Source organism: Curcuma longa, chromosome 1, assembly GCF_044706935.1.
Source record: "Curcuma longa cultivar G26 ecotype Majalengka, Jawa Barat chromosome 1, ITB_CL_G26_1.1, whole genome shotgun sequence".
NCBI lineage: Eukaryota > Viridiplantae > Streptophyta > Magnoliopsida > Zingiberales > Zingiberaceae > Curcuma > Curcuma longa.
In genome coordinates, this window is record NC_133861.1 from 22,740,179 (window position 1) to 22,766,811 (window position 26,633).

The following is a 26,633-nucleotide window of genomic DNA, read 5'->3' on the forward strand; positions in this document are numbered from 1 at the left end:
TGTTAGATACGAAGGTATGTCAAATTTATCATCCTCAAGCTCTGAAGATGATGAAATATTTGAAGCACACAGAAGGCTTATTATCACTCAAGCAATTCGCCGCAACAATCAAGTCATTTTGAATCATCTGAGTGAAGAAAGCAACAAAGGCAAACATCGAGGATCTATTCCTGGTCACATAGTGATCAATCGTAATAGAGAAGCTGCTGATTGTAATCTGTTCAATGATTACTTTGCCGAAAATCCTACATATAATGCTGCAATGTTTCGAAGAAGATTTCGAATGGGAAGAAATTTATTTATGCGTATTTTTAATGCGGTTAGTAATCATGATAATTATTTTGTGCAGAAAAGAGACGGAGTTGGAAAACTTGGTTTATCAGGTTTACAAAAAATGACAGCTGCATTTCGAATATTGGCATATGGTGTACCGGCAGACGCTACTGATGAGTACATCAAAATAGGAGAATCAACTGCCATAGAAAGTGTGAAAAGATTTTGTCGTGCTGTTGTTGAAGTATTTGGAGGACAGTACCTGCGATCACCCAATGCTAATGATGTTGCCAGACTTCTTCATATTGGTGAGCAGCGTGGTTTTCCTGGTATGTTGGGTAGTCTAGATTGCATGCATTGGAGGTGGAAAAAATTGCCCAACAGCATGGGCTGGGCAATATTCTGGTCGTAGTGGAAAGCCAACAATTATTCTAGAAGTTGTAGCTGATTACGATCTTTGGATATGACATGCATATTTCGGTTTACCCGGATCTAACAATGACATTAATGTATTGGAGTCTTCTAATCTTTTTTCTAACCTTGCTCAAGGTATTGCTCCCCCTGCTCGCTATGTCATTCAAGGAAAAGAGTACAACATGGGTTACTATTTAGCTGATGGTATATATCCAAAATGGTCTACACTTGTTCAAACAATTCATGATCCACGCGGTACAAAGAATAAGTTGTTTGCAATGAAACAAGAGGCATGCAGAAAAGATGTTGAGCGAGCATTTGGAGTGCTTCAATCACGCTTTGCAATTGTTGCAGGACCTTCACGTTTTTGGCAGAAAAATATTTTACATGATATAATGACTTCATGTATTATTATGCATAATATGATAATTGAAGATGAGCGCGATATGAATGCATCAATTGTTGATCAAGGTGAAGTCCCGTCGGCTGCAGATGTTGATACAGCAGTAGATGACAATATCCGATTTCAAGAGTTTCTTGCTAGATATGAAGGAATCAAAAATAAAAATGCTCACTTTGCCCTTAGAAATGCATTAATTGAGCATTTGTGGGAACAATATGGTAATTGTGATAATTAAGGTTCATAATGATGTATTTTCAATGAAGTGTTATTTGTTTTGTGAAATTATTTAAAATATTTTATCTTAATTGTTTATGATTGTGTATTATCTTTGAATAACAGTATGTCTACTAAATTATTTCCACCATAATTAAAAAGGAAGATACTAATATTTATTTTATTGTAATTAAAAATATAATATTATAAAAATTAGTTATTATGTACCATAAAAATATTAATTTTAATAATAATTATGATCACAATAAAAATATTTAACAAATTAATATGTATGTTGAAATTAATATATATGTTAAATAATAAATTATAAGATGGAAAAATAGAATATTCTAAGGAATATTCCTTTTAGTGTAGAAAATGTATGTGTATTGGTTGGAGTTGAAAAAAAATTTGGTGTTGCAAATGACACTAAATTGGTGTTGAAAATGCATCAAAATGGGTTTTATGGTTGGAGATGGTCTTAGACTACTAAAAAAAATCAAGAGAGACTAAAACTACTATTATTTTAAAAACTTATAGACTTAATGAACGATAAAATGGGTGCATAGATCAGATAATAATAATAATAATAATAATAATAATAATAATAATAATAATAATAATAATAATAATAATAATAAAACAAAAGATTGACTATTTGGGTGGAATGGTAAGAGTACTGAAATATTATTTTAGCAGGCTTTTTTTTTTTTGGGTCCTAAAATATCTGAATAAACGTAGTGTTCCAAAGTTCGAACGATCATGATGCTTTTGTTTTGAAGCACGGTCCTTTTTTTGTTCTCTCGATTTGTCCTTTGCATATAAAGATGAATGTGCTGGAAAGCCTGCATGCGGCCATTGATCAGCTAGCGACGAGTCTGGCAAACTTTACGCTGGAAAGCAATCCTTGCCTTTGTTTCCTTCCGCGGCAGGCAGCTGATTATCGGCCACAATCGCCTCTGGCGTCGGACGGCACATGCAGCCACTGCCAGACAGATAGAGAAGAATATCAAAGGGCGAGTTCAAGGTCAGGGATACATTCAGAAGTCTTACACGCCTAGTCGATAGATCTTTGGATTTTCTTTTAAGAACTGGCCACCATCGCTGAGCGACATGATATATAGCAATATCTCCTCAGCCATCAGGATCATGATGCGTCCTGTGAACTTAGCTTGTTTTTACATGCATGGTGCACTTACAAGCTACTCGGATTATAGTCTGGGGTCCGATGGTGCAAAATTTGGATTTATAGATGAGAGAAAGAAAATTTTAAGAGAACGAACAAGACAGTCGAGGTTGCCGTGTCGACATAGCCCACATTTCAAGATCAACTCTGTTATTAAATTATCCAGACTGACTCTGCCATTGCGTGCACGTCTTGGTGCCTTAACTTCATAACATCTCTATGCAAAAGGTTGATGCATATATACTCAAGGATGATTCAACACATAGATTTTTTTTTTAATATGATTGATTGTTGTTATATATATATATATATATATTTTTTTTTTTTGATGTCCGTGGATTAATTTTGAAAGTGTCTATGGTTTTATTTATTTATTAGATAAATTTAGAATACAATTTATAAAATATTCCATCCTAAATAAAATTCGAAGTTTAATTTTATTATTTATTTATTTTAATGAATTTAATGCACAGAGCATTATTGTCCTTTGTATCTTACTTAGAGGTGTGGATGCGAAAGGAGGGATTACGTGAGAGTTGAGAGATACTGTTTTTTTTTTAAAAATTTACCTATCGAAAAAAATAATAGGTTTACAGATTTTGATTTTTTTATTCGTTCATTAATTCAGAATTAGACGGAACTAACTTTTTGTCCTCTTAAAAAAATATATATAATACTTGTGAGACCACAAACTAGCGATCGTGACAACACTGTGAGCTTGCGGCAATGTTGCGAGGCCATGAGCTCAGACAACGACAAATTCACGGCCTATTCAAGTTTGGATAGGATGAGAAAAAAATTATTAATTAAAAGAGAAAAATAAATAAATAAATAAAATATTTATGTTCTATTTATTTAAAAGGATGAAATATTTATTAATATAATATGTGTTATCTTATTTAAAAGGAAAAGAATAATAATAATAAAATAAAAGTTAAATATATAAAATTATAAAATACTTTCACTTTTTGAAAAAAGTATAATAAATATAGAGAATGGATTGAAAATTATAAAATTCTATCAGTATTATATATAAAAGTTGATGGATATAAAAGGTTCACTCATGCTCTTTAGATAAGTCTCAATCCTTGAAGAAGAATAAGAAGATTAGAGTTACCTGTCTCTATCCTCTTGAGTTTTGTCCTTAAAAAGATTTATGATGAGAGCTGGTGCCAATGTCATTGAGTGCGAGAGGTTGGATATTAGGAGGTCACGACATGCGTTGTTTAAAGAGCGACGATGTAAAAACAAGATACTTAAATAGATGAATTAATTTAGGAATTAGTATTTTAAAATAGCAATAAAATTGGAATAAATTTTTTTTATGTTCTTCTTTTCCTTCCTTATCTTTTAAATCGGAGTGTAAAAAATTATAATAATTCATAAGCATACATGGATACAGCTTATTCTTTTCTCCCCTTCCTCTCCTTAAAACTTTAACTCACTCCATCCTAAATAAAGGTCAAATTTCTTCTCCTCTTTGTTTATCCTTCCCTCTCCTTTCCTAACTTCCTCCCAAACAGAGCTTAGTTGTAAGGTGACTATCGTCTCACAAATATGATAAACAAAAGTTCAATTAAACTGAAGTAACCGATTGATCAATTGATCAAATTTAAAAATTAAATTTTATTAATTCAAAATTTTATTTTTTTATTAAAATTTTTAATTTAATTAAATCAAATAAATTAAAATTTTCAGCCTGGCCGCAGCCACATATGGCAATCAGGTTGCGTCGTCCAACGGCGTAGCTAGTGAGTCTCACTCTCCCATGTTTTTCCTTTTTTTTTTTCTATTTCCTCACTGTTTTTTTCTTTTCTTCGTTTCTAATTCTCATGATCCACTGATAATTTTTTTTTGTCAATTCTTTTAAATAATATATCTATAAATACCTAAACATTTCGTATTGACATCATTTCGACCTAATTAGTACATTCTAAAATAACTATAATTCACCCTTAAGTATGGTACACTAGTACAGTACTTAATAAGATATCTAAATATTGACGGTTCGAATCCGAGTTATAGTACACATTTGTACTTTCAAATTTATTCGATAAATAAATTTTTTAAAAAATATCTATCTTTAAAATTAATTAGACGAGAAATCATTCTTACTTTTTAAATTTATTAGATGAATGAATTAGAGGGAAAGTGATCCACCTCCTAGGCTAATTAAACCCGAGGCCTATGAATTATAAAATATAATAACTATAACTCTTCCTTCCATTCATTCCTTTCCATCCTTTAACCCCGTCCTTCGGTTTGGATCCTCAAAAACCCCAATTTAAAAGCAGAGGAGCCGGTGGCCACCATTTGATTTGGATCGGCCTCGATTCCCCATCCTTTGGTGGCTCTTGGCTTCTCCTTTTTCAGTGTTTTGACGTCGTCTTTTTCTCCACAGTCACTCTCCTGTTCTTCCTAGCTATATTCAATCTAAATATCATTCCATCCCTCGATCGGCGTCAGCCGAACAGTCCTCCCAAAATTAAACCACCCTTTAGAGCATCCACATTGCAGTGTTAATCGGCGTTATAACGCATGCAGAGAGAGAAAAAAACTGACGTGGCAGATGAACGCGTTCAATGTTTTGAACGCGTTCATCTGCAGTGAGGTGGGCACCACATGTTTTCTTTAATTTTTTAAGAAGGCTGGCCCACCACATGTATTTTGTTTTTAATTTTTTAACGTTATAACGCGATATGCATTGCAGATGCTCTTACTACAAACTCCGCCGATAACGTCGCCGATGATGCAGCAGCAGGGTAGCTAATAATCACCATTTGGCAACGACCAACGCACTCGTTGTCCCAACTCCGATCAGAACCATGGCTCCACGTTAACTTCTAGTGCGCTGGGAACAACTAGACAGCGACCCCTCCGTTCGTCGTTTCCACTCTTCTTCCTCTCGACAGCGAGGGCGTAGGTAGGTAGCATGCGATCAAAACATGCATGACTGCCTCTAAGTACCTTTCACATATAATTTCATGCATAATTGCGAGTCCTAATTAATGGCGTTATACGATGCGATAATGACGCATGCGGAAGAGGAATAACAAACGACCAACGATGACTTACCCCGATACGGAAGCTCCTCCGACCGTTGCTCCGGCGATCCGAAACGACATCCTGCACAAGAGCCTGCTCCGGATGGCCCGCGTGGCGCTCCTCCATTGGCCCGGAGGCGATGGTCGACGAGGGAATCTAGCGCAGTAACGTGACGGGGACGGGTAGGATCTCCTTATCCGATCTCAGCCAATGGCGACGCTTCGCCCACGTGACCGCGGGCCCCCCACATGCATCGCCTTTAAGATCGACTGCCTCCTTGCTCTCTCTGCTCGCAGTTTCGCAGCCGACGAAGCCATCGCAGCCGCAGCAGTTTAATTTTATTTCCTGAAGGGAAAGAAGAAACCTAAGCATGGCTGAACCTTCATCGGCTTCCTACATTAGAATGGTAAGTAAGATCAATCATGATCATGATCATGCCATATATCTGAGATCTTAACTTTTGACATCTGTTCAACGAACCGAACACAGGTGCAGCATTTGATCGAGCTATGCCTGGTGTTCCACATGAATCAGGAGGAGTGCATCGAGGCTCTCTCCAAGCACGCCAATATCAAGCCTGTCATCACCTCCATTGGTATATAAACATATATATATATATATATATATATATATATATATATATATATATATATATATATATATATATATATATATATATATATATATATATATTGGCACTCTCTATTTAATTTATTTATTTCATGCATGATTAATGTTCTGATACGCACTTTAAAAGTATAGTTGTTGGGTTTTTCGAGCCGCAAAAACCGCTTTTTGCGTTGCGGAAACCCCGAATTCCCATGCCACCGGATCCGTGCGAAAAAATAAAAATTCACATAACTTGTTTTCTACTCCTAGATCTACTCTAGATCTACATGAAAGAATTTTTACCCTCGATGCGTGCCCTTCGCGTATCCCGCTCGTCCAAAACGGTGCCGGATCTCGAGAGCGTCAAGTGCCGCTCCTCTATGGTATCCACACGGACAAATCGGTGGAGAACCAAAACCAAAGGTGTGCTAGCACCTTAACAAGGTTTCGGCAAGGCTAGAGAGGAGAGGGAGAAGGAGAGAAAACTCCAAAGAGAAGAGAGGAGAGAAAAAGTGTGTTCACGTTGAAAAAAAAAACACCTTTTTCTCCTCTTGTGGCCGGCCACATCAAGGCATTCAAGGCCAATTAATCCCATTAAAATTGCCATGAGTTACAAACTCATATTGTAACCCCCATGAGGTGGCATCCATGATGATGTGGAGCATCATCATTGGCCACCACTTATGCCACCTCAACTCAAAGTCAAATGGTCAAGTCAAGCATTGACCATGAGGTGGCATAAGTCAAGTCAACATGGATGATGACATGGCAAAAAGTCAAGTCAACATTTATGATGACATGGCACAAAGTCAAGTCAAACTTGACCCCAAGTCAAGTCAAACTTGACTATAAAGTCTCTCCTTCTCAAGTCAAGTCAAACTTGACTTCTAATCTCCCAAAGTTGATCAAATCAACTCCACTAGTCTAGTTTGGATTACACTTAACCCAACTTGATTCATCACATGAATCTAATCCTCTTGGTTCATCATATGAACCTAATCTCCACCTAATTGCCCTTTGTGTGTGACCCTATAGGTTCTTGTAACGTTGGCAATGCTTCTAAACTCATTTAGAAACATAAGTAGTGAGCGGTATCTAGCAACACATCACTACTACCCAAGTTACAAGAATGTTGAGATCCAACATCACCATTGTGACTACTAATTGTGACTCTTCACAATATGTGACAATGTCCTTCTATCCTTGATATCATGATTGATCAAACCGAGGCATAGACCGTGTCATCCTCTAATCAATCTATGTCTTGAACTCCAAGTAGACTCACTACAATCAAACGAGCTCAACATCACATGTTGACTCATTTGGGCATGGCCATGCACTTTAGTGGTCTCACTCTATCAAGAACTATGATATCACTCCCGTCATATAGGAGGGATAGATCCCATCTACATCACTCACATCCCTCCGCATAATTTGTTACATACCCAGTAATCGCCTTTATAGTCCACCCAGTTACGGGTGACGTTTGACGAAGCCAAAGTAAGTAACTCCTTATGTAGGGAACCATGGTGACTTCAGGTCCAAGGACTAATAGTCATACTAATAGCCACATGAGAAAGTATATGACACTCATATAACGATCCATGATACTTTCTCATGGCGGGTCATTCAGTATACATTCTCCAATGCATACCCATGTGTCAACTTGATATCTCATATCCATGACTTGTGAGATCAAGTCATCATGTTGACCTACATGCTAGTCTCGTCGCATTAACATTGTCCTTGAATGTTAATACTTGACTAGGAATCATTTAGAGTAGTGTTCTCTATATCATCTCACTATCGATTCAACCAATCGATTGATATAGATACGAACCTATCTACTCAAGGACATTATTATACTTAGTTATTTGGCACCAATACAAGTAAGTATAATAACCACAAATAAAATGCCTTTATAAATAGAAATATGATACAATGAGTCCATACAACAATCATCAAATGATTGGCTCTAGGGCTCTCACTAACAATCTCCCACTAGCACTAGTGCCAATCACTGTAGGGTCTAAGCCCTAATGACCTAGTGTGACCATCATGCTTTCTCTGTGCCAAAGCCTTGGTCAAGGGATCTGCGATGTTAGCCTCTGTAGGTACTCTGCAAATCTTCACATCTCCTCTATCGATGATCTCTCGAATGAGATGGAAGCGCCGTAGTATGTGTTTGGTCCGCTGGTGTGAGCGAGGTTCCTTAGCCTGTGCAATCGCTCCATTGTTGTCACAATAGAGCTCTACAGGCTCTGCAATGCTAGGAACCACCCCAAGCTCAGTAATGAACTTGCGGATCCAAACAGCCTCCTTTGCTGCCTCAGATGCAGCAATGTACTCGGCCTCTGTTGTAGAATCAGCTACTGTGTCCTGCTTCGAACTCTTCCAGCTCACAGCACCACCATTTAAGCAAAACACGAACCCTGACTGCGATCTGTAGTCATCCTGGTCGGTTTGGAAGCTGGCATCACTGTAACCCTTTACAGCTAGCTCTTCCTCACCGCCATATATCAAGAAATATTCTTTAGTCCTTCTCAAGTACTTCAGAATATTCTTGACCGCTATCCAGTGACGCTCACCTGGATCTGACTGGTACCTGCTCGTCATGCTCAAAGCATACGAGACATCAGGACGAGTACACAACATGGCGTACATGATAGATCCTATAGCAGAAGCATAAGGGATCTGATCCATGCGGTCTCTCTCCTCTCTAGAAGAGGGACTTTGAGTCTTCGAAAGACTCACACCATGTGACATCGGCAGAAATCCCTTCTTGGAATTCTGCATGGCAAACCGAAGTAATACCGTGTCGATGTATGTACTCTGACTTAGGCCAAGCAATCTCTTAGATCTATCTCTATAGATCTTGATGCCTAAAATACAGGCTGCTTCACCTAAGTCCTTCATTGAGAAACAACTCCCAAGCCAAGTCTTCACAGACTGTAGCGAAGGGATGTCATTCCCAATGAGTAGTATGTCATCCACATACAATATAAGGAAGACAACTGTGCTTCCCACAACCCTCTTGTAGACACAGGGTTCATCTTCATTCTTGATGAAACCAAACTGTTTGATCGCATCATCGAATCGAAGATTCCAGCTCCGAGAAGCTTGCTTTAGTCCATAAATGGACCTATGCAGCTTGCATACTCTACCAGTATGCTGTGGATCTACAAAACCCTCAGGTTGTGTCATGTACACATCCTCGAGTAAGTTCCCATTCAGGAACGCGGTTTTGACATCCATCTGCCAGATCTCATAATCGTGGTATGCTGCAATAGCAAGCATGATCCGAATGGACTTAAACATCGCAACTGGAGAAAAGGTTTCATCATAGTCAATACCATGAATCTGCTTGAAACCTTTAGCTACCAACCTACCCTTGTAGGTATGCGTATGCGTATGTCCTTCCATGTCAGTCTTTCTCTTAAAGACCCACTTACACCCAATGGGTTTGACCCCTTCAGGTGGATCAACCAAAGTCCATACTTGGTTGGTGTACATGGAATCCATCTCGGATCTCATGGCCTCAAGCCATTTCTCAGAATCTGGGCTCATCACAGCTTCCTGATAGGATGTAGGCTCATTCTCAACGAGCATAACGTCATCATGGTCAGACAAGAGAAATGAGTATCTCTCAGGCTGACGACGTATCCTATCAGACCTGCGAAGAGGTAGGTCTACTTGAACAGGTTGTTGTTCCACAACTCCTTGTGCAACAACCTCATCATCCACAACACTTTGTGGTTCCTGTTCAGTCTCCATCAAGGCCTCAGTGCTATCCATATCTTGAACTTCTTCAAGATCGAATGTACTCCCACTAGTTTTTCTAGAAACAAATTCCCTTTCTAGAAATACCCCAGTCTTAGCCACAAACACTTTGTGCTGACTGGGAATGTAGAAGTAATATCCCTTTGTTTCCTTGGGATATCCTACAAAATAGCACTTATCCGATTTGGGTCCCAGTTTGTCCGAGACTTGACGTCGAACGTAAGCCTCACAACCCCAAATCTTCATGAAAGACATCTTGGGACTCTTCCCAGTCCATATCGTATATGGTGTCTTCATTACAGCCTTGGATGGAACACGGTTAAGTGTGAAGGCTGCGGTGTCTAGAGCATATCCCCAAAAGGATATAGGAAGATCTGTGTGACTCATCATAGATCGTACCATATCTAATAGGGTACGATTCCTCCTTTCGGATACACCATTCCACTGTGGTGTTCCAGGAGGAGTGAGTTGGGATAAGAATCCCACACTCAGCTAGATAGTCACGAAACTCATGGCTAAGGTATTCTCCACCTCGATCTGATCGAAGTATCTTAATACTCTTGCCATGCTGGTTTTGTACTTCATTCTTGAATTCTTTGAACTTTTCAAAGGATTCAGACTTATGTGTCATCAAGTACACATAACCATATCTACTGAAGTCATCAGTAAATGTAATGAAGTATCTATAACCGCCTCTAGCAGCAACATTGAAAGGGCCACATACATCGCTATGTATGAGTCCTAACAAGTCTGTTGCTCTTTCGCTGTGTCCACTAAATGGAGTCTTGGTCATCTTGCCTAGAAGGCATGACTCGCATGTCTCATATGATTCAAAATCAAATGAGTCCAGCAGACCATCCTTATGGAGCTGGGACAAGCGACTCTCATTTATGTGTCCTAAGCGACAATGCCAGAGATAGGTTGGGTTCAACTCATTTGATTTCAACCTTTTGGTATTTATGTTATAGATGGGGTTTTCTAAGTCTAGAATATAGAGGTCATTCATCAGATGTGCACTACAATAGAACATATCTTTCAAATAAACGGTACAACAATTGTCCTTTATTATGAATGAAAAGCCTTTCTTGTCTAAACAAGAAACAGAGATGATGTTTTTAGTGATCTAGGCACATAACAACACTCATCTAATTCTAGTACAAGCCCAGAGGGCAGAGATAGAAAGTAAGTCCCTACAGCAACAGCAGCAACCCGTGCTCCATTGCCTACTCGTAGGTCCACCTCGCCCTTTGTCAATGCCCTGCTATTTCTCAGCGCCTGCACATTAGTACAAATGTGAGTAGCACATCCGGTATCCAATACCCATGATGAAGAAATAGATAGATTGACTTCTATAACATGTATACCTGAAGTAGAAGTCTCACTCCTCTTCTTCTTAAGATCTTCCAAGTATACCTTGCAGTTCCTCTTCCAGTGCCCGGTCTGACCGCAGTGGAAGCAGGTAGCATCCTTGGCAACCCCTCCTTTAGGCTTCAGTGCCTTGCCCTTGCCCTTGGCTTGGGACTTTCCCTTACCTTTGGGCTTGCCCTTGCCTTTGCCCTTGTTCACCATCAGAATGGAGTTGGGCTTAACCTTCTTAAGGTTGAGCTCAGCAGTTCTCAACATGCTAAGTAGCTCAGGCAGTGGCTTGTCAATTTCGTTCATGTTGTAGTTCATGACGAATTGACTGTAGCTCTCTGGCAAGGATTGCAAGATCAAGTCAGTGGCCAGCTCTTGGCCAAGGGGAAATCCCAACCTCTGTAGGTTTTCTATGTACCCAATCATCTTGAGTACATATGGACCTACGGGAGTCCCATCTTGCATCTTGCACTGAAACAGTGCCTTCGAGATCTCGAATCTCTCGTGCCTTGCTTGTCCCTGATACAGTTGACGAAGATGTTCAACCATATCATAAGCACCCATCAACTCATGTTGCTTCTGGAGCTCAGAGTTCATGGTTGCGAGCATGAGACATGACACATCTAATGCGTCATCTTGATGCTTCTTGTGAGCATCTCGTTCAGCTCGCGGGGCATTGGCAGGAGGTGCCTCCGGAATGGGCTGCTCCAGAACGTACAGTTTACGTTCTTGAGTGAGAACTATTCTTAGATTCCTGTACCAGTCCAGGAAATTAGCTCCATTGAGCTTGTCCTTATCAAGGACAGATCGCAGGGAGAAGGTGTTCGTGTTTGACATGGTAATCTACAACAGAAAAATAAAGCAGAAATAAATATCATATTCTCAAAATCATTTAATTAGGCCTTTAACTAAATGATACTCCCACTGAATTATAGAAATTTTATGGAAAGTCATTGTGGGACTAATTAACTATAATTCATCAATATCATACTACGCCTTGAGTTAGCTTTGGCTAATCGCCCAAGACTTAGTATGATCGGTAGATAACTAATTTATCAATTACATCTCTATGCAACTCTTGTTTATAGGATGAAAATCCTCATTTTATTAAAACTTGAGTTAGCTTTGGCTAATCGCCCAAGAGTTAATAAAAACGTGATCTTTATCCTATCTTCCCAACTTTTGGAAGAATGCCTATATTTTAACCCGATCAAATTGAGTTAACTAGTTATACTCAATCTAATTGAGTTTGTACTCATCCAAGCCTTGATAGGCGGGACCAAGATTGTCCCTCCGTACCCCACCAAGATAATTTGCGTCGCTCTGCTTTGGCAGATCAACAACAACAAATGATCGAGGTGGTGATAGGTATCAAGACGTGGTAGGCATTTCGAGTTGACGCGATTAGATCTAATCTAATCGTCGATGTGTATCATATACGCGATTACGATCTAATCTAATCGCTAAGGCTCTAATTAATTACTTAACTAGCATGCATCACATACACACAAGCAAGCAATTAATAAATTAAATTGTGATTTGTCATGGCCCTACTACGATCTTCTCTAGCCAAAGAGAAGATCGGATGGTCAACCTAGGGTCAAGCCGCTTCTCCAAGCGCCTCCCTTTGACCGCCATGTGTCGCCGGCTCCCTCCTCGTAACTCCGTCTCCGAGTGGACTCTCCACCGCATTAATTTGTACATTACAAATTTGAAACTCGAGTTACATTCGAGTCTAAAATCTAATTTACAATCAGAATATAATAAGAGAAAGGCACGACTCGCAGGTCGCGTATCAAATACAACACCCACACACACAAAAACGGCGCGCAGGCCGTATTATGAATTACAACACATTCACATCCAATCATTTTGGGTTTTTGGGCCATGACAATCACAATTTATACATAATTCTAAATTATGTATTTTCATAAATTTCTATAATTTTATTTCTATTTTACAGAATTTTTGAGTCACAACTCCGAAACGGTCCCGCTAAGCGATTTCGGGCGCGATCGCGGGACATAGCCCCTTGCGGGGTTTAGGGGCAACACCCCTACTCGCGAAATAACCTTCACGAGTGTCCCAACACGATCCTACAGCGCCTTAAGCCGCTGTCCCAAAACAAAATAAATTTGTTTGGGCGAGATCTTTAGCCGTTTCGGAGCGGTTTTCTCGGTAGTCGAAGCCTACAAGTGTCCTAACACTTGTTGCTTCGCTTCTACGAGAAAAATACCCTAAAAATCTATAAAAATCATAAAATTACAGAAACTTACAGAATACTAATTTTTCATAAAAATTAAAATAAAAACATGTTTTGTTTCGCACGTGGCTCTGATACCACTGTTGGGTTTTTCGAGCCGCAAAAACCGCTTTTTGCGTTGCGGAAACCCCGGAAGCCCCATGCCACCGGATCCGTGCGAAAAAAAAATAATTTTGCAAATACATGTTTTATACCTAGATCTACTCTAGATCTACATGTGAAAAAGAGTTTTACCCTTGATGCGTGCCCTTCGCGTATCCCGCTCGTCCAAACGGTGCCGGATCTCAAGAGTAGTCAAGTGCCGCTACCTCTCTATGGTATCCACACGGACAATAGGTGGAGAAAACCAAAACTAAAGGTGTGCTAGCACCTTAGGAACAAGGTTTTGGCAAGGAGGAGAGGAGAGAAGAAGGAGAGAAAAGCAAAGGAAGAGAGAGAGAAAAAGAGCACTTCACGTTGAAAAATGAAAAAACCACACATTTTTTTCTCCACTTTTGTGGCCGGCCACATCAAGGCCATTCAAGGCTAATTAATCCCATTAAAGTCATCAAGCCATGAGGTTACAAAACTCTTATTGTAACCCCCATGATGTGGCATCCATGATGATGTGGAGCATCATCATTGACTCTTCACCTCTTATGCCACCTCACTCAAAGTCAAATGGTCAAGTCAAGCATTGACCATGAGGTGGCATAAGTCAAGTCAACATAGATGATGACATGGCACAAAGTCAAGTCAACATTTCCATGATGATCAAACTTCACAAAGTCAAGTCAAACTTGATTTAAAGTTATTCCTTCTCAAGTCAAGTCAAACTTGACTTCTAATCTCCCAAAGTTGATCAAATCAACTCAACTAGTCTAGTTTGGATTACACTTAACCCAACTTGATTCATCACATGAATCTAATCCTCTTGGTTCATCATATGAACCTAATCTCCACCTAATTGCCCTTTGTGTGTGACCCTATAGGTTCTTGTAACGTTGGCAATGCCCTAAACTCATTTAGGTGCATAAGTAGTGAGCGGTATCTAGCAACACATCACTACTACCCAAGTTACAAGAATGTTGAGATCCAACATCACCATTGTGACTACTAATTGTGACTCTTCACAATATGTGACAAATGTCCTTCTATCCTTGATATCATGATTGATCAAACCGAGGCATAGACCGTGTCATCCTCTAATCAATCTATGTCTTGAACTCCAAGTAGACTCACTACAATCAAACGAGCTCAACATCACATGTTGACTCATTTGGGCATGGCCATGCACTTTAGTGGTCTCACTCTATCAAGAACTATGATATCACTCCCGTTATATAGGAGGGATAGATCCCATCTACATCACTCACATCCCTCCGCATAATTTGTTACATACCCAGTAATCGCCTTTATAGTCCACCCAGTTACGGGTGACGTTTGACGAAGCCAAAGTATGTAACTCCTTATGTAGGGAACCATGGTGACTTCAGGTCCAAGGACTAATAGTCATACTAATAGCCACATGAGAAAGTATATGACACTCATATAACGATCCATGATACTTTCTCATGGCGGGTCATTCAGTATACATTCTCCAATGCATACCCATGTGTCAACTTGATATCTCATATCCATGACTTGTGAGATCAAGTCATCATGTTGACCTACATGCTAGTCTCGTCGCATTAACATTGTCCTTGAATGTTAATACTTGACTAGGAATCATTTAGAGTAGTGTTCTCTATATCATCTCACTATCGATTCAACCAATCGATTGATATAGATATGAACCTACTACTCAAGGACATTATTATACTTAGTTATTTGGCACCAATACAAGTAAGTATAATAACCACAAAAAAATGCCTTTATAAATAGAAATATGATACAATGAGTCCATACAACAATCATCAAATGATTGGCTCTAGGGCTCTCACTAACATATATTAAATATGTTTTTATGTATATTTTTTTAAGAGATGAAAAAGAATAGGGTCCATCATAAAAGGTTTGCATGACCTCATTCTCTCTAATCAAAATTTTAGATTTCATAAAGATCTCATTATATTTTTAATGGATAGAGTCATAAAAGGGCTCTTTTTTAATAGTTTAAATTTATTTTTAATTACGTATGTTATTTTATAAGATTTCAATATCTCTAACCCTATCAATCTTGTTCCTTTTCTCCTTCGTTAGTGATGTTTTTTTTTTGATCGGTAAAAACATGAATTAGAAATTTTTTATCCATACAATGCAAAATAAAAATAGTATTTTTTTCAAAGTTTCCCCTCTTCCCCGTTTCCAACTCTCCCTCATTATGCTTCTCTCACTCGTTGAGATTAGAAAGAGAAATTGCACTTAACTCCATCACACTGATCTAGTGGGTGCTACTATGCTCCTTGCTTGATTAAGTTCAAATGTTGATGCATTTAATGGCGGAGCCAGGACTGCCGATCACTCGGGCTGATCTCAGGCCCCAACTTGCCTTCTTTTTTCTTATCGTCAATTCATTTAACATCCTCCTTCTTCCTAAGTTGTCTTCTTTTCTCCCATCGCCGACTCACCCGACATTCTCCTTCTCAACATTGTTGGCCGTTGTCAACCCTCGGACTAAAGAAGAATAACACATGGCTCCACCCTTGAGTACATATACCATGTGACATACCAATAATCCGCTCTGACCATGTAATGAATATGATGAAAAATAACTAATACTAGATATATGGTCCTCTAATAATTCTTAATTGGATCAATAAACCACCCTTTACTTCAAACTCCGCCGATTACGTCACCGATGATGCAGCAGCAGGGTCGCTAATAATTACCATTTGGCAACGACCACCGCACTCGTTGTCCCAACTCCGATCAGAACCAGGGCGCCAACAGCAACGCTCCACGTTAACTTCTTGTGCGGAGGGAACAACTGACAGCTAGCGACCCCTCCGTACGTCGTTTCCACTCTTCTTCCTCTCGACAGCGAGGGCGTAGGTAGGTAGCATGCGATCCAAACATGCATGACTCCCTCTAAGTAGCTTTCACATATAATTTCATGCATAATTGCGAGTCCTAATTAATGGCGTTATACGATGCGACAATGACGCATGCGGAAGAGGAATAACAAACGATCAACGATGACTTACCCCGATACGGCAGCTCCTCCGACCGTTGCTCCGCCGATCGACCGCGACCGCTCCCGCTAGAGTTGCGTTTCGAAACGACATCCTGCACAAGAGCCTGCTCCGGGTGGCCCGCGTGGCGCTCCTCCATTGGCCCGGAGGCGATGGCCGACGAGGGAATCTAGTGCAGTAACGTGACGGGGACGCGCAGGATCTCCTTATCCGATCTCGGCCAATGGCGACGCTTCGCCCACGTGACGTTGGGTCCCACACATGCATTGCCTTTAAGATCGACTCCCTCCTTGCTCTCTCTGCTCGCAGTTTCGCAGCCGACGAAGCCATCGCAGCCGCAGCAGTTTGATTTAATTTACTTAAGGGAAAGAAGAAACCTAAGCATGGCTGAACCTTCATCGGCTTCCTACATTAGAATGGTAAGTAAGATCGATCATGATCATGATCATGCCATCTGAGATCTTAACTTTTGACATCTATTCAACCGATCACATGCAGGTGCAGCATTTGATCGAGCAATGCCTGGTGTTCCACATGAATCAGGAGGAGTGCATCGAGGCTCTCTCCAAGCACGCCAATATCAAGCCTGTCATCACCTCCATTGGTATATAAACATAGATATTGGCGCTCTCTATTTATATTTATTTCATGCATGATTAATGTTCTGATCGATGCGCACTCTGTGAAAGCATAGTTTGGAAGGAGTTGGAGAAGGAGAACACGGAGTTCTTCCAGGCGTACATGAAAGAGCAGGAGGAGAAGGCGGCTGAAGAGAGGATACAGAAGATGCTGGCGGAGGTGGCGGCCGCCAAAGACTCGGACAAGGATGGTGAATAAATTAGTTATGATCATTAAGCTTGAATTAATTTGGTTTAAGTTACTTATATTAATTAGATCAATATGTTTACTGTTGGTTGATCAAGTTTATTGGATTAGAATCTAATCGAGCGCATGCAGATAGTGATGTAGACGAGTAGATTAAGGTAGGGATGACAATGAAGAGATTTAGGTAGAGGATGCTCTGATTTAATTTCAAATCTTCCATTCTTATCCCTACCCTATTTTTTATATCTATTCATCCCCGCCCCATAAGTATTCAATTTTTATTCTCATCCGCTTACTGAAGATGTCCATCTTCATACCTATTAGAGGATAAAATATATTCTATACTAATATTTTTTTATTTATCAATTTATTTTTTATTTAATAATCAATTTTGAATACCAATTTGCACGATTGTGGTATTGAATTTTAAAAAACAATATCACATACACATATATCTATACACATATACATGGGTATCAGATCGGCTTTAGGCATAAACCTTATACCTAGGGTTTCAATTTTTATTAGGACCCATTATTTTTAATATATATATATATATATATTAAGAGATGAAAAAGAATAGGGTCCACAATAAAAGGTTTGCATGACCTCATTCTCTGATCAAAATTTCAGATTTCAAAAAGATCTCATTATATTTTCAACTGATAGAGTCATGAAAGGGTTTGTTCCGGTTCGATACCGACGATAGTCAAACCACTAGCTAATAAAATACCACATCAACCTTGGGTCACCCGTCGACGAGAAGGGCCTGAAGAAGCAAACACTGAACGCACGGATTAGTAGGGCGCCGAGGATTCCCGGCGAGGCCACTCCGACGCTCAAGTCAGAAAAGTAAAGTAGAAATGTGTAGAGAGAATTCAAGATGGTTTATTGTCATATACCTGCGGGGTTTATATAGAGGTAGCGAGAGTGTTATCCTCGGATCTCCTTGTTTGCAATTGGTTGTGAGGGCGTGATCAGCGGACCGATCTTTGACAAATTCCAATCATCTAACGGCTTAGCATCGTTATTTATCTTCCTTTGACAGCTAAGATTGTCTGGGACCAAGTACGGACACTTGATCCCTATCTTGATCCTTAGAGATAAGCTGCTAAGCCCGCTGAATTGGTCAGGGTGGTGACCCGTTGACATCTGTCCAGCTACCTGAGGTCAGTAAAGGTCGTTTTGTATGAGTGATCGGGATGCGCAGATATGCCGTGAGCTTATATGGGAAGATGAGCTGAACTAAGGATGCATCCGAGCTTTTGATGTATGTCGTAGCTGAATGAAGTGACTTGCCGAACTCGTGGCGCGTGTTTGTTCACTAAACCAAGCATTTGGTCGAGCTCTTACCTGAATTACCAAGCTGTCTGAGGCGGATGACTGAGCTTAGGGTGCGATACTAGGGTCCAGTCTCGAGGTTTGTTTGTGAGGTAAGAACCAATTCATGAGGTCGGTATGTGATACCTGGACTAGGTCATGAGGTCGGTGTTGGAAATATGAATGGAAACAATGAAATGGAAGGATGGAGAAGACCCTCATATGGAGGAGTTTAGTCCCACATTGGTAGTTGAAGGGCAACTTGGTTGGTTTATATTGTATCACAAGCATTGATGTTGTGAACAAATGCAAGGGGAGAGGCTCTCTCTCACGCGTGGGTGCGCAGGGGGGGTGCAAATCCAGGGCCCGGATTGCACTGCCCGCAAGGTAACTTGTGTGCGAGCGCGACCTGCGCGCGTCGAATGTCGGACCGGTCAGGGCATAATTTGCCCAAGCAGATCAACCAACATTTTGCCATTCCTTTCAATTTTTTGTAACGTTGGCTGCAATGAAACGGACAAGAGTTATTACCTGGCGTTGAAACGGCCAGAGTTAATTAGACGTTTCGAATCAAGCCATCAATTCCACCATTAATCTCCAATTAATTGGAGATATGGTGCGAGGTTATAAAAGAGGCAGCGAGGCAGCGATGGGAGAAGAGAACAAGAGCATTCTCGATCCCTCGCTTCCCTTTCCTCTGCTTTTCCCCTGTGATAGCCTACGGGTGTAATCAGTTCGCCGGAAACGATCTGTGCTTGATCGTTTTCCGGTTCTGTCGTTGTATCCTGGGAAATAGACGTCCGTCTTTACCTCTAAGCACCGCCGGAGGGGACGAATCTGTTTTAAGGAAACTGCGTTGAACGCAGGCCTCGACCACTCGGCAACTCCACTCGGCATTCGGCCATTCGGCGGTTCGGCCACTCGGCTCGGCTCACTCGGCCATTCGGCCACTCGGCCACTCGGCTCGGCCACTCGGCCAGTTCGGCACTCGGCCACTCGGCTCGGCCTCGGCCACTCGGCGTTCGGCCACTCGGCTCGGCGGTTCGGCCACTTCGGCCACTCGGCTCGGCCACTCGGCTTCGGCCACTCGGCAGCTCGGCCACTCGGCTCGGCAGGACTCGGGCTCGGCACTCGGCTCGGCCACTCGGCACTCGGCACTCGGCTCGGCCACTCGGCACTCGGCCACTCGGCACTCGGCCACTCGCTCGGCACTCGGCGGTTCGGCCACTCGGCTCGGCCACTCGGCTCGGCACTCGGCAGTTCGGCCACTCGGCTCGGCCACTCGGCTCGGCACTCGGCTCTGCAGCTCGGCCACTCGGCTCGGCACTCGGCTCGGCCACTCGGCTCGGCCATTCGGCAACTCGGCTCGGCAGTCAGACCACTCAGCCATTCAGCTCTCTCCGGCAAAGATAGCTTGTAACAGTCTTAAAACAGATTCGTTTCTGTTGCGATGGCTGCGGACCAAGTTGAGATGACAGTAGCAGAGCCAACTACTCAACAGGTGCAGGTAACGACTCCTACTACTGTACCGATTGGGTCAGTCCCAATCAATCATGCCGAGAAGCCAGAGAAATTCATAGGAATGAATTTCAAGAGGTGGCAGCAGAAAATGCTTTTCTACTTGACCACTCTTAATCTGGCTAGGTTCTTGACTGAAGAACCACCCAAGGTACCTGAGGGTACTTTGGATGCCCAAACCTTCAATGCTGTGGAGGCTTGGAAACACTCGGAGTTTCTTTGCAGAAACTATATCCTTAACTGTTTGGCAGATGCATTATATAATGTATACTGCACAAAGAAGTCGGCTAAGGAATTATGGGAATCCTTAGACCTGAAATACAGAACAGAGGATGCGGGGGCCAAGAAATTTGTTGTTGGCCGATTCCTGGACTTCAAAATGGTGGACTCCAAGACGGTGATCAGCCAAGTCCAGGAGCTTCAAGTGATCCTGCACGAGATTCACTCAGAAGGCATGATGCTGAGTGAAACCTTCCAGGTGGCAGCAATCATAGAGAAGCTCCCTCCCGGCTGGAAGGACTTCAAGAATTATTTGAAGCACAAAAGAAAGGAGATGAATATCGAGGAGCTCATCGTCCGACTCCGGATTGAGGAAGACAACAGGAGCTCAGACAAACGATCATTCACTCAGTCAATGGTCAAAGCCAATGTTGTTGAACATGGCGAGGGCTCAAAACGGAAGAAGTCAAAGTATTCCAAGATGGAGCCTAAAGGAGGCATTAGCAAAAAGAAATTCACGGGGAAATGCTTCAACTGTGACCGTGTTGGTCACAAATCTTCTGACTGCAGAAAGCCAAAGAAGAAGCATGAGGCTAATGTGAGCGAGGGGCCAGATATGGATCTCTGCGCCGTCATTTCTGAAGTGAACCTCATCGGTTCAAACCCGCGGCAGTGGTGGATTGATACAGGAGCCACCAAACATGTGTGCTGCAACAAGGAGCTTCTCCACGACTTTGAAGAAGTTAAAGATGGAGATAAACTGTATATGGGGAATTCAGCAACCTCGGAGATCAAGGGCCGTGGAAAAGTGGTGCTGAAGATGACTTCGGGCAAGGATTTAACTCTGAACAATGTGTTGTATGTTCCGGAGTTCGAAAGAATCTAGTGTCCGGATCACTTTTAAGCAAGCATGGCTTTCGCATTGTATTTGAGTCGGACAGGGTAGTGTTGTCCAAAAATGGAATGTTTGTAGGGAAGGGATATGAAAATGATGGGCTTTTTAAGCTCAGTGTAATGGCCATTAGGCCTAAAATGAATAAAAATGAAAGTTCTTCCTCTTATATGCTTGAGTCATCTGTGTTGTGGCATAGTAGACTAGGTCATGTTAATTACAATTCGATACGAAGATTAATTAACATGCAAAGCATTCCGACATTCCTACTTGACCCGAAACAAAAGTGTAAGACTTGCGTTGAAGCGAAGATGACAAGGTCATCTTTTCAACATGTTGAAAGAAACACAGAACCACTCGGCTTAATCCATACAGACGTGTGCGACCTAAAAGGGGTTCCAACACGTGGTGGAAATAAATATTTTATTACTTTTATAGATGATAACACAAAATTCTGTTATGTGTATCTTCTAAAAAGTAAGGATGAGGCTATAGAGAAATTTATTCTCTATAAAACTGAGGTTGAAAATCATCTTAATAAGAAGATTAAGGTGGTTCGAAGTGATCGAGGAGGTGAATATGTTTCACCATTCGCTGAGTTTTGTGCTGAACATGGAATTAGGCACGAAACAACGGCTCCATATACTCCTCAGCAAAATGGTGTTGCTGAGAGGAAAAATCGTACTTTAAAAGAGATGATGAATGCTCTTTTATTAAGTTCTGGGCTACCAGAAAATTTATGGGGAGAGGCTGTGCTAACAGCGAATTACCTATTAAATAAGGTACCCCAGAAAAATATAGACAAGAGCCCTTATGAATTATGGAATGGTAGAAAGTCATCCTATAAATACTTGCGAGTGTGGGGGTGTCTTGCTAAGGTGTTGGTACCTAATCCAAAAAGGGTTAAAATAGGACCAAAAACTATTGACTGCATATTCCTAGGATATGCACAGAATAGTAGTGCTTACCGATTTCTAGTATATGAATCGCTAATACCAGAAATACATAAAAACTCGATAATTGAATCGAGAAATGCCTCATTCTTCGAAGATGTGTTTCCGTATAAGTCTAGAGAGGAAGCAAGTTCCTCAAAGAGGACCTTTGAAACACAAGAAGAAGAACATGAGGGTGAACCAGAAGAGGTAGAGCTTAGACGGAGTAAAAGAGCTCGTGTGGAAAAATCCTTTGGATCGGATTTTATCACTTTTATGTTGGAAAGTGAACCACAGAATTATACAGAAGCTTTAAGATCTTCTGAAGGACCTCACTGGAAAGAAGCGATTGCATCTGAAATTACTTCTATCTTACAAAATCATACTTGGGAGCTTGTGGATCTTCCTCCTGGAAGTAAGCCATTAGGCTGTAAGTGGATTTTTAAGAGGAAAAAGAAATCGGATGGCACAATAGATAGATACAAGGCTAGATTGGTAATTAAGGGTTACCGACAGCGTGAAGGCCTTGACTATTTTGATACATATGCTCCAGTATCAAGAATAACCTCTATTAGAGTGTTATTAGCAATTGCCACATTGTGGAATTTGGAAATACATCAAATGGATGTTAAGACCGCTTTTCTAAATGGAAATTTAGAAGAGGAAATCTACATGGAACAACCTGAAGGATTTTCTGCTCCAGGACAGGAAAATAAGGTATGTAGATTGGTCAAGTCACTGTATGGCTTGAAACAAGCTCCTAAGCAGTGGCATGAGAAATTCGACAACGTCATGTTGAATAGTGGATTTAGAATCAATGAGTGTGATAAATGTATCTACAGCAAAAACATTGAAGATGGTTTTGTCATCTTGTGTCTTTATGTAGATGACATACTTATCATTGGAAATAATGATAAGATAATTAAATCCACTAAGGAAATATTGAATTCAAGATTTGACATGAAAGACATGGGTCTAGCTGATGTAATTTTAGGAATTAAAATTCTTAGAACAGCTGAAGGACTTGTTCTTAGTCAGTCCCATTATGTGGATAAGATTCTTGAGAAATTCAATAAGAATGATACTGCGTTGGCACGGACTCCGATAGATATGAGTCAACATCTATCGAAAAATCGAGGAAAGAGTAGCTCTCAGATAGAGTACTCTAGAGTGATTGGAAGTCTGATGTACCTAATGAGTTGTACACGACCAGACTTAGCCTACGCAGTAAGCAAACTGAGTAGATACACGAGTAATCCCGGTGTTGAGCATTGGAAAGGAATAACAAGAATACTAAGGTATTTGCGTTACACTCGTGATTATGGGCTGCACTATACAAGATATCCATCGGTGATCGAGGGATACAGCGATGCTAATTGGATATCTGAGGTAAAAGACTCTAAGTCTACAAGTGGATATTTATTCACTTTAGGAGGTGCTGCTGTGTCATGGAAATCTTCTAAACAAACCATAATAACTAGATCCACAATGGAGTCTGAGTTCGTAGCTCTTGACAAATGTGGTGAAGAGGCTGAATGGTTACGACAATTTTTAGAAGATATTCCTAAATGGCCGAAACCTGTGCCCGCAATATGCATACATTGTGACAGTCAGTCAGCAATTGGACGGGCACAAAGCCATTTGTATAATGGAAAGTCTAGACATATGCGTCGTAGACATAACACTATTAGACAACTACTCTCAACGGGAGTTATCACTATTGACTATGTAAAGTCAAAGGATAACCTAGCGGATCCACTAACCAAAGGGTTAAATAGAGAGTTAGTCGCGAGCTCATCTCGAAGGATGGGTTTGATGCCGATAGCAAATGTTGGTGCAAAGGAAACCCAACCTATGCAGACTGGAGATCCCAAGAACTAGGTTCAAAGGGACAACCTAACTGCACTGACTAAGGAACATCACTATGGGAAGAAATGACCCAATGTAATAGTGATAGGATGGAGGATAAGCGCACAACTTTTAATGATCCAGTAGAGTAGTGTGGAATACTCTTGAGTGATCACCTATGTGAGAAAGAAGTGGGGCCGCTTCGAAGAGATTTGGAAGGCACAAATCTTAAACCTTCTCGCAGAACCAGGCGTGTTCATGGCCAAGAACGAACACACTCATGAGAACTGAACTATATCAGGGAAAGTCCTGTATGAAATGTGTCAATGCTTATATGAATGGTCGATTGGTTCAAAGACATCGCGTCTACTAAATCAACCAATAAGCAAACATATTATCATAAGGGAAGGTTCAAAGGATAAAAACCTACCTATCCTATGCCGGACTTTACTGCTGAAAGCTATCACATACCAGTTTCCATTCATGTGGGGGATTGTTGGAAATATGAATGGAAACAATGAAATGGAAGGATGGAGAAGACCCTCATATGGAGGACTTTAGTCCCACATTGGTAGTTGAAGGGCAACTTGGTTGGTTTATATTGTATCACAAGCATTGATGTTGTGAACAAATGCAAGGGGAGAGGCTCTCTCTCACGCGTGGGTGCGCAGGGGGGGTGCAAATCCAGGGCCCGGATTGCACTGCCCGCAAGGTAACTTGTGTGCGAGCGCGACCTGCGCGCGTCGAATGTCGGACCGGTCAGGGCATAATTTGCCCAAGCAGATCAACCAACATTTTGCCATTCCTTTCAATTTTTTGTAACGTTGGCTGCAATGAAACGGACAAGAGTTAATTACCTGGCGTTGAAACGGCCAGAGTTAATTAGACGTTTCGAATCAAGCCATCAATTCCACCATTAATCTCCATTAATCTCTAATTAATTGGAGATATGGTGCGAGGTTATAAAAGAGGCAGCGAGGCAGCGATGGAGAGATAGAACAAGAGCATTCTCGATCCCTCGCTTCCTCTTTCCTCTGCTTTCCCCTGTGATAGTTTACGGGTGTAGTCAGTTCGCCGGAAACGATCTGTGCTTGATCGTATTGTCGTTGTATCCTGGGAAATAGACGTCCGTACCTCTAAGTGAGGGGACGAATCTGTTTTAAGGAAACTGCGTTGAACGCAGGCCTCGACCACTCATCCACTCGGCTCGGCCACTCGGCAGTTCGGCCACTCGGCTCGGCCACTCGGCCACTCGGCCACTCGGCACTCTCGGCCATTCGGCCACTCGGCTCGGCCATTCGGCACTCGGCCACTCGGCGGTTCGGCCACTCGGCTCGGCCACTCGGCAACTCGGCTCCACTCGGCCACTCGGTTCGGCCACTCGGCTCTCGACTCGGCATTCGGCGGTTCGGCCACTCGGCTCGGCACTCGGCAGTTCGGCCACTCGGCGGTTCGGCCACTCGGCTCGGCACTCGGCTCATTCGGCCATCGGGCTCGGCCACTCTGCTCGGCACTCGGCGGTTCGGCCACTCGGCTCGGCCACTCGGCTCATTCGGCATTCGGCCACTCGGCCACTCGGCTCTTATCGGTAAAAACATGAATTAGAAATTTTTTGTCCATACAATGCAAAATAAAAATATTATTTTTTTCAAAGTTCTCCCTCTTCCCTCTTCCCCGTTTCCAACTCTCCCTCATTATGCTTCTCTCACTCGTTGAGATTAGGAAGAGAAATTGCACTTAACTCTGTCACACTGATCCAGTGGGTGCTACTATGATCCTTGCTTGATTAAGTTCAAATGTTGATGTATTCAATGGCGGAGCCAGGACTGCCGATCTATTCGGGTTGATCTCAGGCCCCAACTTATCTTTTTTTCTTACCGTCAATTCATCTAACATCCTTCTTCTTTCTAAGTTGTCTTCTTTTCTCCCACCGCTGACTCACCCGACATCCTCCTTCTCAACATCGTTGGCCGTTGTCGGCCCTCGGACAACTAAAGAAGAATAACACATGGCTCCACCCTTGGGTATATATACCATGTGACATACCAACAATCTGCTCTGACTATGTAATGAACATGATGAAAAATAACTAATACTAGATATATGGTCCTCTAGTAATTCTTAATTGGAACAATAAACACCAATTGATTCCTGATTTGTTTGATTTTTTTGGACTAGACCAATTTTATTTGGTCATCGGACCTTATCTTTTTATAACTTTGATAACTCATTTTTTTTAACAAAATAAGATGTATTTCTCCTTTCTGTAGATATTCACGATACAAAAAAGAAAGAAAAGAAAATAAAAGCTTCATTACTCTCCGAGTCAATTAGGAGTGATAGTATGTTATGAAGATCATACAAATTACTTACTTGTGATAAGTAAATGGTAAAGATCCAGTCTTTATAACAACTCAGGTTTAG

The 26,633-nt window shown here is 41.4% G+C and overlaps 3 protein-coding genes across 3 annotated transcripts; all 3 read left to right on the top strand.

Moving 5' to 3' along the window:
* Nucleotides 1-16: 16 nt before the first annotated feature.
* Nucleotides 17-5,255, top strand: LOC141826326 (uncharacterized). The gene is made up of 3 exons (XM_074713571.1): nucleotides 17-602; nucleotides 823-1,308; nucleotides 5,200-5,255. Exons 1-3 carry the CDS (start codon nucleotides 17-19, stop codon nucleotides 5,253-5,255), a joined length of 1,128 nt encoding a protein of 375 aa, XP_074569672.1.
* An 11,689-nt stretch (nucleotides 5,256-16,944) lies between these two features.
* Nucleotides 16,945-17,683, top strand: LOC141840479 (uncharacterized). The gene is made up of 3 exons (XM_074728478.1): nucleotides 16,945-17,074; nucleotides 17,154-17,259; nucleotides 17,350-17,683. The coding sequence occupies exons 1-3, from the start codon at nucleotides 17,039-17,041 to the stop codon at nucleotides 17,490-17,492; spliced, it is 285 nt and encodes a 94-aa protein (XP_074584579.1). The 5' UTR covers nucleotides 16,945-17,038; the 3' UTR covers nucleotides 17,493-17,683.
* Nucleotides 17,684-20,250: 2,567 nt separating this feature from the next.
* LOC141826336 (uncharacterized) lies at nucleotides 20,251-21,423 on the top strand. The gene is made up of 2 exons (XM_074713582.1): nucleotides 20,251-20,796; nucleotides 20,869-21,423. The coding sequence occupies exons 1-2, from the start codon at nucleotides 20,251-20,253 to the stop codon at nucleotides 21,421-21,423; spliced, it is 1,101 nt and encodes a 366-aa protein (XP_074569683.1).
* The last annotated feature ends 5,210 nt before the right edge of the window (nucleotides 21,424-26,633 follow it).